Source organism: Acartia tonsa, chromosome 8 (genome assembly GCF_053477335.1).
Source record: "Acartia tonsa isolate MP-2025a chromosome 8, ASM5347733v1, whole genome shotgun sequence".
Classification (NCBI taxonomy): domain Eukaryota; kingdom Metazoa; phylum Arthropoda; class Copepoda; order Calanoida; family Acartiidae; genus Acartia; species Acartia tonsa.
In genome coordinates, this window is record NC_137267.1 from 52,042,880 (window position 1) to 52,060,296 (window position 17,417).

The 17,417-nt window shown below is 32.5% G+C and overlaps 1 protein-coding gene across 1 annotated transcript in view; it reads left to right on the top strand.

Annotated features, from left to right (window-relative positions):
* The first annotated feature begins 145 nt into the window (after positions 1–145).
* LOC145325707 (uncharacterized) overlaps positions 146–17,417 on the top strand; it is a 28,231-nt gene continuing 10,959 nt past the window's right edge. Inside the window, exon 1 of the mRNA XM_080168661.1 lies at positions 146–262. Within this exon, the coding sequence (XP_080024787.1) occupies positions 209–262 (54 nt within the window). The 5' untranslated portion in view covers positions 146–208. The remainder of the gene's footprint in view (positions 263–17,417) is intronic.

Below are 17,417 nucleotides of genomic sequence, written 5' to 3' on the forward strand. Positions count from 1 at the left end.
GGTAATATATTCACCTTTTCGGAAAAACATCGTTTTCTTAACATGAGCCCAGATTCTTTCTTTTATGCATTATTAGCAGTTGATATGTCTTTGAGTGTAAAACTTTGCATAAATAATTCCAAAAAATATGAATTTGAAACTTACTGGACTATAATCATCCTGTACAGATATTCTGTGCTTGGAGCAGGGTCCCGCTCAGTTGGTTCACATGAGAAATAATTCTGGGTCCACCAACACTTTTGCTGGCATCAATAAGATTGGGGTAAGTTGTTTTTAATATAGATGAGCTTAGACGTCCAGAGAATGGGGCATTAGAGTAAAACACTAGAGGGAGAAAGGGTTAAATAACTGTTTCTCCCCAACGCAACCACTTTGTGCATGTGCAACCTTTCTATTGGGTCATTGAAAATCAACCAATGGTGTCGCCTATATTAACACAGCCAAGTAGCAGAAAATAATTTAGAAGCAGACAAAGAAGGTCTTTGAAAAAGGAAGGAAGATAGTTGTTTTATATACATCTAAACTATAGATTTGTTAATGGGGCTAAGGGTTGTTTATCCCTGTTTACCCCCCTCAAAATTTTAAAAGTTTACTAGATTACCCCCTCAACCTTTTCATTTTAATAATCGCGGAAACCTGTCTAAAATACTATGCGATAAATAACTATTTTTTTATGTAAATGGAGGACATAAATTGTTTTTTGCCATGTTAGCAAATACTTAAAAGATAGCTTTTTTACGGGAGGGGGAAGGGGTTGAAATTATTCATAGCACCCTTTTTTGGACGTCTATGCCAATTAGACCATAATTTTTCCAGATACCAGACCCTATCTACAATAAATGTATAAGTATAGATGTTTAATCCAGACAACCACATGGCCCCTGTGGGCAGAGTTACACATAGCACATAACCCCTCCACCTACACCTTTACTTTTATCTACCTACAACTAAAATATATACAGACAAAGTATGTCTAAAAGTCTCTTATACACATAATCACCACTTTCAAGTAGCATATAAGGTATCATGCATTTAAAAATAAATTGAAGCTTGTAGAAACCTCAGGGATCTACAGGGATAAGAAAATGGCTGATAAAGGGATTTACATCCCCAATGAAGCTACACAGAATTACCCCATCTGTAGATTAAAATTATTGGTTGAAGCGCGAAGACACTTAGCTTAATTAACCAACTAATTAAAATTCAACAAAAGTCCCCAAAATTGATAAGCCAACAAATAAAAAATCGTTAACATAAAACTTCGGGGAATTTACAGTAGAAACTAGGATGACAATTTCCATAAGTAACAAAGTACAATAGTTATGGATAGACAAACGGATAAAGTGACTTTTAGAGCAGATTTCCACTGGTCACACAAAAGGATAATAGGTGATTATCAATCTATAGAAAATCACGAAACCATTACAAAAAAGGGTTTATTTCTTACTTTATAGCATGACTATCAGACCGACTAGGTAAGTTACATGCTGGATGCCCGAGAACACCACATTTATCTCATAGCATCACTGACGGACAGACAGACAAAGCTAATAAAAGACTATCTTCGCTACTTAAAAGTTTACAGATTGCCAATACTGTTTATTCCTGACTTTTCTCTTATTAAAATAAAGACATATTCAAGCTTTTAAGTAATTAACTGCAGTTTAAACTAACTAAATTTATTCAATAACTTTAAGCTTTAAATGACAGAATCAATAGAAAGCCAAAACCCAAATAAAATTTAGAATCCAACATCATATAAATCTTTTAGTCATTTTATGATTTGGTTTTAGGGGGGGTATCAAAAACCCTCTTGCAAAAGTAAGGAGTTGTACATTTACAAGTTCTACAGTAAACCAGTGATCTAAAGGGATAAGACAATGGCCGATAAATTGATGTACATCTCCAATGATGATACACATAATTACTTTTATCTGCAAATTACTATTAGGGGTTGAAACGTTTCACAACTTAATTGGCCAACAAATCTAAATCCAATAAAAGTCAAAAAATTGTTAATCCAACAAATAAGTAAGCATTATTATACATTTTTGGGGACTGGTGTAATAAACAGAACAATGTCCTCTCCCTCCCTGTACTTATTAAGCACTATTCCATGGCGAGATGAAAAAAGTTTATTTTAGTGTTAGGCAAAAATGACTTTGCAATTGTATCAGTAAGTAGGTCTAGGAACACCCTTTGCAAATTTTAAAATCCTACAAATCTAATTTTTGAAAAATTTAAGTTTGAAAATTCAAGTTCAAATTTCATCCCCATGTTAAGAAAAACAAATATTCATACTTTTCAATTCTTTACAACTTTGCTTTTATGAAGTCTTTCATAAAACCACTCGGTATATGATTTATTTAAGGCTGAATTTCCATGATCTTAGCAAAGCAACTGATAAAAATGGCCATTGATTAACTCGCTTCAGGAGTGTTTTTATGAAGAACTTTATAAAAGCAAATTTGTCAAAAAAATTTAATTAACCCATTAGTGACAAACCAGGTATTAAAACCCGGTTCCGAAAAATGGAAAAAAAACGGTTTCCAGTCTTCAAATTTCATCATCCTTTTGTGAGCCTCCCCTTTACTCCGTTCTTTATCTATTGCATCCGGAGAGAAGTCTCAGATATGGATCTATGATATGGATAATATGGATCTGCCGCAAAAAAACAGGTGCTTTCGCAAAACGTTAATAACTTTTTTGTTTTTATAGTTAAGTTGCTGATTTTTTTTGTGAAATCTAATGTTTATTGACAAGTACATCTTTTTGTGAATTCGTTTTATTCAAATTATTATTTTTTATATGATTTTCTTATCATTTTTTTACGCCCTATTAGGACCCGGTTCGGCATGGCCATAAATACCCGACAGTTTTAAAACCCGGCTCGGTTTTTATTTTATTACCCGGTTTTAACTTTTCAACCATTAAATATTTTTTTATGATTTATTATTCTTGAGCCACCCTAATCAGTATACCCTAGTAATCTCTATATGTGTCCTCCAATAGTTTTATGGTCTTTTTCTGATATATATCATCCAATTTTTATATGTTCTTTTTAAAACTTCGACAAACGGGCTTTTTTACCCGGTTACGGCAGCCGAAACCGGCCAAAACACTAAATTTGAAATAATAGCTTCGTATGTTACTTGTAGCCCTATAGATTACATGAGGTTGTGTAGTTTTCAATTACGGATCGTATCAAAGTTCTAAAAAGTGTTCATCTCACTTTGGGCGTTCAAAAATTACATTTTTCATTTTTTTGTCGAAATAACTGGGTATTTAGGAAAAAGCGACTTTTAATGCCACCACATTCCATTCTAATAAATCACAGCTTCAAACAATTTAGACATCTAAATATAGAGTAGCTTACTTCTAAATATCACAATAAAATTTTTTTATTTATGATACAATCAGCATAATTTTCTTCTAAACACACAAATCAGCATATTTTTTACATTTTAGAACTCTTAAATGACATTCATTATTTCTACAATCGTTTTACTTACAAAATTTCATTATAACTACATATATAACTACAAGGTAACTACATTTATAACTACATTTCTATATATACAAACAAATTCCAATAGAAACACATAATAAACACCAGTTAAGTCACATTTAATTTAATGCAGTGTAAATAACTGCAATCATATCTCCAAGGGTTTTTTTTTACTCCCTTATCAGATAACACAAACAGCGGCTTGGGTAAATCCTCTAACTTGACTAATGGTCATAAATGAGGTGTCAAGTCGCAATTATTTACTTATGACTGACTTTATGTTCTATTTTGCATTATGATTAATTGTAATTGTTTTTTCTTCTATAAACTTACATAAACGTTGTCATATGTATAACAAGGAAGACAACATCCATAAAAGTGAAGCTCTGAAACTTAGGACAAACGAACAGTAACACTTGTAGAGTGCCAGAACTGAATAATCAGAATATAAATGTATAAAATTCGAAACAAAATTGTAGGTTAATTTGTTGAAAAACTGCTTAAATATAGGAAAAGGTTTTAGGACACACTTACGTTTCGGACTCGATTATAGAGATGCTCCGCTTATAACTTTGTACTTTGTTAACCTATAAATCAGTATTCCAAAAATCAAATTTTTGAATATAATTGAATATATAACACTAGCCAAGAGCGCGCTATGAGCGCGCTATTGGCTGCGCGTTTCTATACTATCTTCTGATATATTATTTGTAGGATCAAAATATTATTTTGTATTTCAATTATTATATCAGTTAGGGAGTTGAATTCATTTTTATAGAAGCAGAAATATAATCTATGATTATGGTTTGGACCCTCTAAAACTGTAATCTACCTTTCCACTTTCCCCTCTCTTGGTGAAGATATCTTCAACGGCGATACGATTTTTGAAATGTAAGATTCTACTTTCCCTTCTCTTGGTGAAGATATCTTCAACGCCGATACGATTTTTGAAATGTAAGATTCCACTTTCCCCTCTCTTGGTGAAGATATCTTCAACGTCGATACGATTTTTGAAATTTAAGATTCCACTTTTGCCTCTCTTGGTGAAGATATCTTCAACAAGAGAGACAAAAGTGGAATCTTATATTTCAAAAATCGTATCGGCGTTTAAGATATCTTCACCAAGAGAGGGGAAAGTGGAAGGGTAGATTACAGTTTTAGAGGGTCCAAACCATAATCATAGATTATATTTCTGCTTCTATAAAAATGGATTCAACTCCCTAACTGTATATATTACAAATATTAATTCAAATTAATACATCCTTGAATACAATGTTATTTACATAATCATCAATTAATGCAATTTTCAAATGTTCTGGTGATCTTACTCTTGAAATTTTTCAAGAAAAATCGTGGTGCAGGCACCACCTAAAAAATTCAATTCTTTTATTGTCTTATCCCCAACTAATAGCTATTTATCCCTGACTATTAACCCTTTACTTTCATTGTCGTATACCTGACTATTAACTCTTTTCTTCCAATGTCTTATCACTGCCTTTTAAATCTTTTCTTTCATTGTATTATCCCTTAATATTAAACTTTTTCTTCCATTGTCTTATCTCTGACTAAGAAAGTAAGAAAAAAATCAAACTACAAATATTCATATTTTTTAAAGATTTAATGTCCCTTTCTATCATCCCTTTTCTTCCGTCTCTTTATTAGTTTCATTATTTTATTTAAAAACATATTTATAATTTTGCCTCTCTTTTTAAAAAATATTAGGTATGGGATCCTACTATATTTTTTAAATTTTTTTTTAGAAAAAGGAAACATGTTATAAAACTCAAAATGTTGTGTTGCGATAATCACGCAACTCCCAAAATGTTAAATGTAAAATCACGCAACCCCCCTGATTTTATTTACCCTTCAAGGAAGATTTCTATATTTTTTTTAGTGTACGAAGCATTCAAAATTAATTAGTGGGATTTTAAGTTTATATTATGATGTCTCATCCCTCCCTGATAAAACTTTTCTTTTCAAAACACAAATCTATAACAATTTCAGTATTCTAAAAGATTCCTTCTTCTATTGCATTGGCTGAGTGATTTTGAGGGCTAAGGCGTCTGCTTATATAACTATTAGAGTCCGCGTTCTAAAATTATCACGCGATTGGCTAGATTTATTCAATGTTTTATTTACTTTCTTTTGGTTTTACAATATATAAGATTTTACACAAAAAAATTCATTGTAATAATATCCTTGTTTATTATTTCCATTATGCAAAAATTATGCCCACTAAACCTCCGTGATTAATACAGCATGAGAGAGAGAGAGAGAGAGAGAGAGAGAGAGAGAGAGAGAGAAAGAGAGGGAATGAGAGGGGGTATTGTAGAAATTCCTATTTCTCTGTTAAATAGATTGTTATATTATAATTAGTTGATTTAAATAAGTTCCTGAATTTCTCTTCACCTTTAGTCTAGGGGCTAGTGCGACAGTCTTGTAATATTTCTTTCAAGAAAAAAAAGATATAAAATAAAGGTTGAATAATAATATAAGGTGTAAAAAAGTTAGAGGAGATTTGCTCTAGCAAAACTTACTTTATTTTTATTATTATCACCTAAATTTTCATCTAACATATCTTTATACCTACTGTCTAGGGCTTAGAGCGGCAGTCTCGTGTTAGAAAGGTTATCGGTTCTATTCCTCCAAGTATTGAAAACGAATATTTTTAAAACCTTGTAGTAAGTATGAAGGGTTATTTTGATTGTAGATTAAGAATTCGATAACAACTGAACTGATTTAATTCTTCTTTTAAATCCAAATTTTTGAATTTTTAAAAAAAAACTAAAATTATAACTGGTGGTTGCTTGACCTCCCCTCTCTTTTCCCACCAAAAAATAACTAAAATCACCCTTCCCCCAAAAAACAATTAGGGGATTAGAACCTGGATGATAGATGGTTCTCTGCAGTCACTGTACCAAAGAACTATTAGAACTAAATTGTTTTAGTAGAAAATCTGTCCTATTCTTACATCAGTAAGTAAAATATGATGTCCATTTGTTTGTCTATCTGTTGGTACCAAAAGAATCTTGCTAACCACTAAACCGATATGGTGCTCTTATACAGGATAGTTTCTTATGGGCCCTCGGAAGGTTTATAACTATTTTGGGGGAGGGTATTATCACACTGCCAAAAAAATCACGTTAGAAAAAAATTACAATCCACCCCAAAATTAAAAACTTAAATTAAAAATGGAGGTTAATTGGCCTTCCCCCCCCCCCTCCACCCCACCCAATAAAATCACAACTCCCCCAAAAATTTGATGAAAGATTGGAGGTTTGAACCGGAACTCTAGATCTTACGTTACTGGTGTTTAACCACAGGGCTATTGGCACCACCAAATATTATTTTGAAAATTGGTCTAATTGTAAACAATGACTATATAATTAAAATATTGTCTACTATGTTTTAATATTAATTTAATTGAGTTCTTCTTTTTCTAGTATCGCTTCTGGTGGATAAGAAGCGGATATCAGTCATACTGATAAATTATTTGGGATCATATTCTATTCAGTTTATGTTGACATCGGTGCAAAAAATATCATTTTTAATCTTACTTCTGTACATTTTTATATCTGTGGAAATCTTCAAAAAATTTGTGTTTCTTGGGATTAAATATGTCTATTTTCTCCTTACATTTAAGCACCGACGTAGCTCTGTGGTAGAGTTTCAGTATAATTTTTCTTTTAGATTTTACTTTATCTGTAGGTCGCGTGTTCAAATCTCCGCGGTCAAAGAACAAAAATATTTATTTTTTTTATTTTCTGAAATTTTTTCTCTCTCTCTCTCTCTCTCTCTCTTTTTTTAATTGCTTTTTCCAAGATTTTAAGTGACTTTTTAAAATTGGTTTTATTTTTTTTTACTTACAATGTTATCAATGTTAAAAAATAATATTTTTGTTCACTGAGGTGGTTTTGATCCGATATGCTTCAGACTGCTGGGATTATAACTATAAGTTGAACTTATCCACTGAGCTACAGAGTAGATTACTATAAATGGTGAATTTAAACAATGAGTGTTGAAAATGTTGTCTACTTTGTCTTTTTCACCAAGAATGTTCGGTTGTTTTCATAGCTCATTGACTTAAATTTTACTGTTTTATACCTATTCTTCTTTTAGAGGTTATCGTGCTAGTTGGAAGGTTTTAACTCCGTGTCAGCTAATATTCTTTTTGATTAGAGAGAGAAATGTTATGAAAATGATTATGTTGTCTTTTTTCGCTATACTTATATAAAAATCACATTAAATTAATTGTGCCGCTGTAGTCTTGGGGCAAATTTTTATGTAACTTATCTAAGAATTCCAGTTCAAATCCCGGCAAGTAACTTAAAAGATTGTAGCTATCATCCATATAATAAAGTAGCAGGATGTTTGTTTGGCTCTCTGTTTATTTATTTGTACCAAAGAATCTCACTAACTACTGAAATAATATAGTTCTCCTTTACAGGTTAGCTTATCATAGTTCCTGGGAAGGTTTGTAACTATTTTGAGTGAGGGTTCCACCACCCTCCTAAGAATAAATTAAAACCAATTTTTGAGCCCTTGCCTTTGGCATTTCGTGACTAATTTAACTGGCTTTGATCTTGTAATTGTACATATTTATCTCCGTGAAAAGCTGTTTATAATACAATGCATAACTGGTTAGTCAACGTTTTTTGGAAAAATTCTTTTCTTTTTTAGTCTTGTGGTTAGCGTCAAAGTGTTGTATTACAATGGTTGCAGGATCTAGACCGTGCAGGAAAAATTATTATTTGATTATGGGATAATAGACATCAAGTTGTTCTTCCTTTAAAAATAACATATAACAGTAGTGCTTCGAAACCGATTTATGTTCGTTGGATTATAACCGGTTCTCAGCCATACTGAAAAATTATGTGCAGAGTACAGGAGAGAGGTTATTGTATTCTATACCTAAATTTTCTTGCATAATTTCTAGTCTTCTTTAGTGTAGGGGTTATCGCGCTAGGGTATGGATAGGAAGATTGCAGGTTCAACTCCTCCAATGTTAAAGTTTTACTATTTTATCAATTGTCATGATATCTACTCTCTAAGCAAATTATAAAAAAGCTTTTTTATATTTTAAGTGAATGTTGTTATAACAGTTAGGGAGTTGAATCCATTTTTATAGAAGCAGAAACATAATCTATGATTATGGTTTGGACCCTATAAAACTGTAATCTACCCTTCCACTTTCCCCTCTCTTGGTGAAGATATCTTCAACGCCGATACGATTTTTGAAATGTAAGATTCCACTTTCAATATAGGCGAAACTGAAATCATACATTCATGTTAACATATCAGCGTATTCATAAACATTGATTTCCTTATTTATATCGACATAATAGTAATGTATCATTCTACTTTCAATAGAGACAAAACTGTAATGATACATTCAAGATAACATATCATATATTTAAATCGACATAGTAGAAATGGTACATATTAGATAGTTTTTTTTTATATTTTTATTAGTTTGAAGTTTTTAAGAAAAAAAAGGACCTAAAAATAAAGGTTGCTAACACTTAGCAATCAGGCCCATTTCCAGACCTTAGTCGTTCAATGCCCCCCCCCCCCCCACATATCATCTCGGCTCCTATAAGAGTTAGATGGCAAAAAAAATTGTGCATGTTCCCTGTTAAATAATAAATTTCCGACTTTAAGTGAGATAAAGTCATTTTTCGCTTACTTCACCTTTCATTTAACAACTTTATTTTTTAAGGTTAATTAAAAGGTTAAATGGATGTAATTTCCTTATTTTTGAATCTAGAACAATTTTTTACAGAAAATGTTTATCTTAAAGTAAATTTTTTATTAGAAATCTCAAAACATAAATTTTCTTATTCGTTGGCTTAACAACTTTAGGAACTTTTACTGAATTTTGATTGGTTGGTTTAACCACTACTATCTATAATACAAAGTAGAACAATGTCTGTCTGTCTGTCTGTCCGTCGGCGTCAATCCGTCTGTCCCTTAAGATCTTGGTAACAACTGAACCGATTGGATTCTACTCTTCAGGGTATTTACCTTTTGGTCCTGTTGTGGTTTTAAGCTATTTTCTTGGGGGGTGGGACAATCTCAACCCCCCAAAAAATGAAAATTCCCCCCCCCCAAAAAAAATTCTGGTGTTGCCCATAAATTATGAGCGCAGCACCAGAATTTTTTTGTTTATTATTATTTTTTTATATTTTTTTTAAAAATTACCTCATCAGCCAAGCCCCTAGAGGCTAGGGGCGAAGCCGCTAGCACTTAATAACCTAACCATTCAAAATCCAATAAAAGTCCCCAAAGTTGTTAAGCCAGCTAATAAGAAAACGTTATCATAAAACTTTGGGGACTAGTATAATAAACAGTCCATTGTCCACCTCTCTCTCTGCTAGTTCCCAAAGTTTTATAATAACGTTTTCATTTTTGTTTGCTTAACATCTTTGGGGACTTTTACTGAATTTTAATTGGTTAGTTTATTTAGTATAGTGTCGAAACGTTTCAACCACTGATGGCAAATTACAATAGGGTTATTTTTGGGAATGTACATCCACTTATCGTCTATTGTCTTATCCCTTTAGATCCCTGGTGGCGATAAACTTGAATTAAAGTACCTAGAGGTTTTGGACCAGCTAAGAAGGTAATTTCAGTCCAATGTTCCCTACCTCCCTGGGTACAATAAAAGTTGTCTACAGGGAGGGAAAAATGGACGAAAAATTAAATAAGCACCCTGTAATCGTTATCAGAAAGTCCTGAACGTCCATTTAAAACATTTGACGAAGCTTTTTATATTAAGAGTTATCCTTATAATAAAGTAACAGGATGTTTGTGTGTCTGTGTGTTTGTACTGAAGGATTTTGGGGGAGGGTACCACCACCCTCCCTAGAGAAATTAATTTTTTTTTAAATTTATCGATTTTAGAAAGAGAGTTCAACGAAAAATAAACGTCAAACGTTAAATAGCTATATTTTGAATATAAATAAAAACAATTAAAGTGCCACTAGAGGCCTCTAGGGGCGTAGCCGCTAGTAACAATATAAATTGATAAGATACATACAAAATGTTAATGCTTCTAAGCAACGTTTTCTACAAAAAGGGTTGGTAGAATTCTGTATGTCTAAAAAAATCACTCTTATGGTTTGCAGGTTTCTATAACTATGTCTTTTTAATATGTTTACTCTCAGCAAAATAAGGGAGGGTTTAAATTTCAGTAGTACCCAAAGTTTTATAAACATTTGTTGGATTTATAAATTTGTTTACTTTTTTTTAATCTTAATTGGTTGATGAAAACTGGCATTGTCAAAACTAAACAGCCAAGATTAGTTGTTTATTGCATCTGTTTTTCCAGTTTTGTTAGTCCCGAAGGGGCGAAGGCCCAGTCTAACAAAACTGGTGTTCATATTACAACTTTTTACTTTACTATTTGTAGAAAAATGTCTATAATACAATACAATACATGGTTTCAGGTATGGATTAGACGGGTCTGTTCCAGCGGACAATAATTGGTTTCGTAGCCATACTGGAAAATCATAAAAAATCATGGACAGAATGACGGACAGGCAGAAAAGTGAATTGTAGATTACCATCACAGTTTATTCTTTCTTACTCCAGAGAGCGAGGAGCCAATTGACTGCTTATTACAATAGTACACAAAGTTTTACAATAACGTTTTCTTATTCGTTGGCTTTGATTGCTTGACTAAATGTGTTTATAAACGTTTGAACCACTAATTTTAATCTACATAAGGGGTTATTTAGTGCGTCATCATTATGGATGTGCATTAATTTATCAGCCATTGTCTTATTTCTTTAGATCCCTGATATGTTTCATTCTTTTATTTGTTAGCTTTGCTTAAGTGAAAGCTTTTCATTACATTAAGTTTTAAGTCTTAAGTATGTGTTATAACATATAACATAGGCCAAAGTTAAACTTTATCTGAGAGTGATAGGACAATGGCAGATTGGTTATCATACCTTTTTACATAAAAATGAAAAAGTTTGGCAAGGATAATTTATATTTCATTGTCCTTTACCATTATCCCAAAGTTAATTAAATCTATAAGGCCTTTGAATCTAATTTATTAAGCTATATGAAATATATTCAAATCTACTTTTACAGTTTTAAAGAATCCTGAGATAAGAATTACCTTTACATAAATTCAATCCACCTACAATGAAAGCCAAAATAGATAGGCAAAATTTCTGGATTTTATTTTGTACCTCAGTTTGAATTTTCATTGGTTTGAAATAAATGCACATTTAAAATAATCTTTGCCTAAGAAAAGATAAATATACCATGCATGATTTTATTTTACTTTTTGAGCTAATTATTATTTCTGAGAGAAAAGTAAAAAAAAGTATTTTTTTGTTGATTTTTTGGTATCAGTGCATATAAAAGGAAACGGCATTATCCTCTTAGGAATTTTTTTTATCAATTTTGAAAATTTGGGCACCCCCCCCCCCCCCTTCCGACAGAGTCTGAATTCAATCTAAGGCAAAGTCTTGGTGAACTATACTTTTCTTTAAACTTTCCTTCCTTGCCCTGTCCAGACATACAGAGGCAAGGGTAATAGTAGGGGGGATTGAGTGTGAAGGGAAAGAAAAAGGGGAGGCGGAAAAAGTTTAAATTTCGAGTGCTGTGGCCAGAGATGTTCGTTGTCGGGGGGGTACTCAAATTTTCAAAATTTCAAAAAACTATTTTAGGTTAGGTTAGGTTATAGGCTAGGGAGCCGAGCACTGCAGCCAGAGATGTTCGTTGTTGGGGGTACTCAAATTTTCAAAATATTAAAAAACTATTTTAGGTTAGGTTAGGCTATAGGCCAGGGAGCCAAGCGCTGCGGCAAGAGATGTTTGTTGTCAGGGGAACTTCTCAATTTTGAAAATATTTTTATGTCCTAAATAGGACTTGATTCATACTGTTGGAAGCATGGTCCGGGCATCACGGCAAATGTGTTGGTAAACTTCTCGGCGAAAGTGTCAGTAAACTTTACAGCGTAACTGTGCTTCATTAATATTTATATGTGCTATATGTGCCCTACTCTCTGCCTTTCTCATCCCTTGTCTCTGCCCTCTCACACTCCTTCCACGCGCTCCATCCACTTCAACCAATGAGAGTGTGACTCTCATTGGTTGGAGTTTTATATAAATAAGCCTGTTGCTTGTGGCGAAGAACTGTGATTCTGTTCATCGGTTGCTATGCTAGACTAATGAGGCTTATGTCTCCACTTACCCTCCCTCCCACCCCTCCCTTCCTTCCTGTCAAACATAATAATATTTTGATAAAAAAGTCCTAAGAGGAAATTACCAAAGAAACACCCAAATTTGCCTTTTTTGGTATTTTCCTTGAAATATAAAGATATCCTAAAACTGATTGATTGGGCTTGTAAAGGAACCATTTGAGTATCGTTGGTCAAAAAAGCATTGTGGCCAAATAATAATGAAACATATAAAAAGGTAGACCAAATTGTTCAGTAATTGATCAGTAATTTACCACAAAAATTCACAATTAAATAAGCAATTAACCTCTTAGTGCTTACTTACACGGTGAGAGATTACTAGGGAAATATTAAGATGAAATAAATTGAACAAAAAAATTACAAATATATACAATTGAATTAATTAATAAACGACTTTCTTAAAATAATTTTGAATACTCATTTGATACCCTTTTTAAAGTATTTTTTTTTAAATAAACAAAATATCTTTTATATACGCTCTTTGTATGTTTTATTTTTTTAGTTAAGAATATACAACAATGTTTAAATCATATATAAAATCTATGCTTTTTTCACAATTGACATAATTTTAAAATAGTATGGTACATTTCTATTATGTCGATGTTAAAAAAGTAATGGAAGATTACAGAAACATTGATATTAAAAATGTAAACCATGATTCCAGTTTCACCTCTATTGAAAGTGGAATCTTACATTTCAAAAATCGTATCAGCGTTGAAGATATCTTCACCAAGAGAGGCAAAAGTGGAATCTTACATTTCAAAAATCGTATCGGTGTTGAAGATATCTTCACCAAGAGAGGGGAAAGTGGAAGGGTAGATTATAGTTTTAGAGGGTCCAAACCATAATCATAGATTATGTTTCTGCTTCTATAAAAATGGATTCAACTCCCTAACTGTATAATGTAGTTTTAAAAAATATTATTACTTTTACCAAATATTATTTGTTATCTCAGACATTGAAAATTATATTTTGAGGTTGGGTAGATTCGAACACACAACCTTCCAACTGGAACCTCACCTCTACCCCTGAGCCAAAATGACAGACATGAAAATCCATGAAATTTTAAAGTATACTATAAGAAATAAGTTTTTGTTTACTATGTCTTTTTTCACCATTGATAATTGGATTCTTTCATAGCTTAATTATAGAATGTTGGTTTCCTTATCCGTGAGTACCGGGTTCGATTCTCTCCGAGAGGGGCGGGGTTTTTGTTGATGTTAAAAATTGGAAGAATTTATAGAATAAAAGTTGTCGCAAATATAGGTATTAAATAATTGAATTTGAAATATACATACAATGCCAGCAGAAAACCCCCCACACCATGTGCATTTATGGCCATGCCGAACCGGGTTTTTTTGCAACTTTCCTGTGCACGCCACTAGAGCAAAACAAAAAAATTGGAATTCCGTTTTGACCATTATAAAGCTTCCCTGAAATTTTCAGCTCGATCGGCCCATAAAAGTGGCGCTCGGCACTAATGGGTTAATAATCTTTGCTTTTCTTGTCATGATTGTTCGGTAACTCTTAGGGGGTGAAAATTGAACTTAAAATTTTCAAATCTAATTTTCTCAAAAATTAGATTTAATTGGATTTTAAAATTAGCAAAGGGTGTTATTAGACCTACTTACTGATACAAATGCAAAGTCATTTTTTCCATGGCCATGAAACAGTGTAAGTGAAAAAGAAAGCAAAACATTTTTTTTAAAAATACATTATTAAAATCAATACTTGAATGTAGCAGCAGATTTTCATGTACTTTTATACAGTGATGCTCACAGCTGGCTAAAAAAAAGATAACTTTTTTTACTTTTTTTTTACTAGATTTTACACAATGTTTAATTTTCAATTACATAGACAAAACTAAACATAATGACACCTTCTTAACATTCTAATCTTATAAATCTGTTATTTTGAGACTAAGTTTTAAAATTGTTCAAGTTTTCAAATGAACCTATGTGAACTTAAAACTAAGGGGAGAATAATTCTATCCTCATTAAAATGTTTTCCAATTTGGCTTTGAAACCGATTAATATCCGCTGGATCAGAACCAGCATCTAATTATAAACAATTTTCTTTGAATATCAAAGTAAACATCATAAAATTAACACCGGTTTTGTCAGCCTGTGTCTTCGGTCTCTCTGGCATAGGCGTCCAAGGGGGGGGGGTAATGGGGCGATTACCCCCCCCCCCATTCAAAATTTACCCCTACCCTAGGGGTGCCGTAGGCACCCCCAACCATTTAGGAGGGGGTATTTACCCCCCCCAAAATAAAAAATCTCTAATAAAAAAAAATGTTGCGCGCTTCGCGCGCATTTTTAATACTATATATTTAACTAGCGGCTACGCCCCTAGAGGCTTCTAGTGGCACTTTAAATGTTGTTGTTTGTTAAAGTTAATTTTTTATGTACGATACCACCTTATTTGACGTTGAAGTCTCCTCTAAATTTGAAATTTTTTTTATTTTTCTGCATTTCTCTTGGGAGGGTGGTGGTACCCTCCCCCAAAATAGTTATAAACCTTCCCGGGACTTATGAGAAGCTACCCTGTGAAGGAGAACCCGATCGGTTCAGCGGTTAGCGAGATCCTTCGGTACAGACACACAGACAGACACACAGACATCCTGTTACTTTAGTATAAGGATAAAACTTAAATTACCCCCCCCAAAAATTTTACCCCGGGGGTAAATTTTGGGGGGGGTAAACTAAATTTACCCCTGCCAACAGATTTCAGGGGGGGTAATTACCCCCCCCCCCCCAAGCAAATTTTACTCCCGGGGTAAAAATTTTGGGGGGGGTAAAAAAAATTTGCGGCGCGCTTCGCGCGCCATTTTACCCCCCCCCCAAACACGAATTACCCCCCCCCTAACAAATTTTTACCCCCCCCAAAATAAAAAGCTTGGACGCCCCTGCTCTCTGGTCTAACAAAACTGGCTTTAATCTTTTAATTTTTCATTTTAATATCCACTGTCTATAATACGATGCGATAAATAAGTGAAACGATATTTAATTGGGAAGTATTTGCAAACAAAGAGTCATACTGAATAATATTAAGCTAAACTAAATCTATTAAATTTATTTATAAAAAAATATTTTAAATAAGAAACAAAAAGTAACTTCTATGGGATATACGTGGATAACTTTTTATTGCCTTTAGGCCACATAATTCATTTAGATGCTTCGGTGCAATACAAAAGTGTTCACTTTAAAGACCTTAAAATACCTTAAAAAGATGTATAGAAATATGAAAATAAGTTTCGTTGGTAGCATGTATAACTATAAGTTTATTTTTCCAGACTATGGGCTTATAGATATATTTTTGTACAAAGATGCAAAAAAGAACAAAAATATACATAGGAATTAATCTTTTAATTTTCAATTTTTATTAGTGGGGGGGGGGGGGAGATATGGTTTGTGGGGTAATTCAGGGGGGGGGGGATAAAAAACCTGCAGGAGGAAAGGGGTTAAAAATAATGAAAGAATGATTTTTTTTATTAATTAGTGGAAAAGAATACGACTTTAGAAAAAAGGAATTTTATATATATTTTACCAAAATCCTACAGTTGCATGACATATAAAGGAAGGATAACATATATAGAGACGCTTAGCATCTAATAATATTTGTGCCAGCTTCTAGACATAAAATAAACCCAGAACCACTTCATTATGCAATCTACATTTTCCTGGATATTTTGTCTACGGTAGTCCATAAGTGTACAGCTTTACAGTACATTGTTTCTATTTGTTAAAGCAACACGTATGATAAAAGAAAAAGATTCTTTTTAAAGTAAAATGCTTATATTTCAATCAAAATCAATATTTTTTTATTTTTTACCGATCCACTTCATTATGCAAATCAAAAGAAAATCAATGGGAAAACGTTTGTTTTGCACTTTTCTCCACTTTTAAAGAATGATTCTGATAAAATAAAAATTTTTTAAGGGATTCATGCATTAATTATAATGAAAAACAGTTTAATGTAGATTTTAATGATTTTTCTAAATAAGAAATAATTGAAAAAAAGAAATTCTACCCCTATCACTTTAGAGGACAGCTGCCGACCCCCAGTCTTATGGATGAAGCTAAATACATGTTAAAGATAAAAATTACCCTGAAAAGAATACAAAAATGTTTTCTGATGTGTTAAAAAAATCCATTTTAAAATCTTGATTTTGAGGATGATGGCCTTTAAGATGCTCTTACTGGTGGTGAAGGTGAGCTAAATGTTATCTAAGTACATGACCATTACAACAACTTGTCTATTAACCTATGTACCATTTTTTGTAGTCATAGCAGCCTCCAGTGGAGCCTCTCGACATGAAATATAACCATTATCTAAAAACTACATTATTTACTTTATGAATTTTAGTAATTAAAATTGCAATTTTTTTCTTTTTTAATATTGCTTGGCTGGAGGCTGCTATGACTACAAAAATTAAACCATAGTTCAATATATAAGTTTTCATCATGGGCATGCACTTTGATAACATTTAGCTCACCATCACCACCAGTAAGAGCATCTTAAAGGCCATCATCCTCAAAATCAAGATTTTAAAATGGATTTTTTTTAACACATCAAAAAACATTTTTGTATACTTTTCATGCTAATTTTTATTTTTAACATGTATTTAGCTTCATCCATAAGACTTCGGGTCGGCAGCTGTCCTCTAAAGTGATAGGGATAGAATTTCTT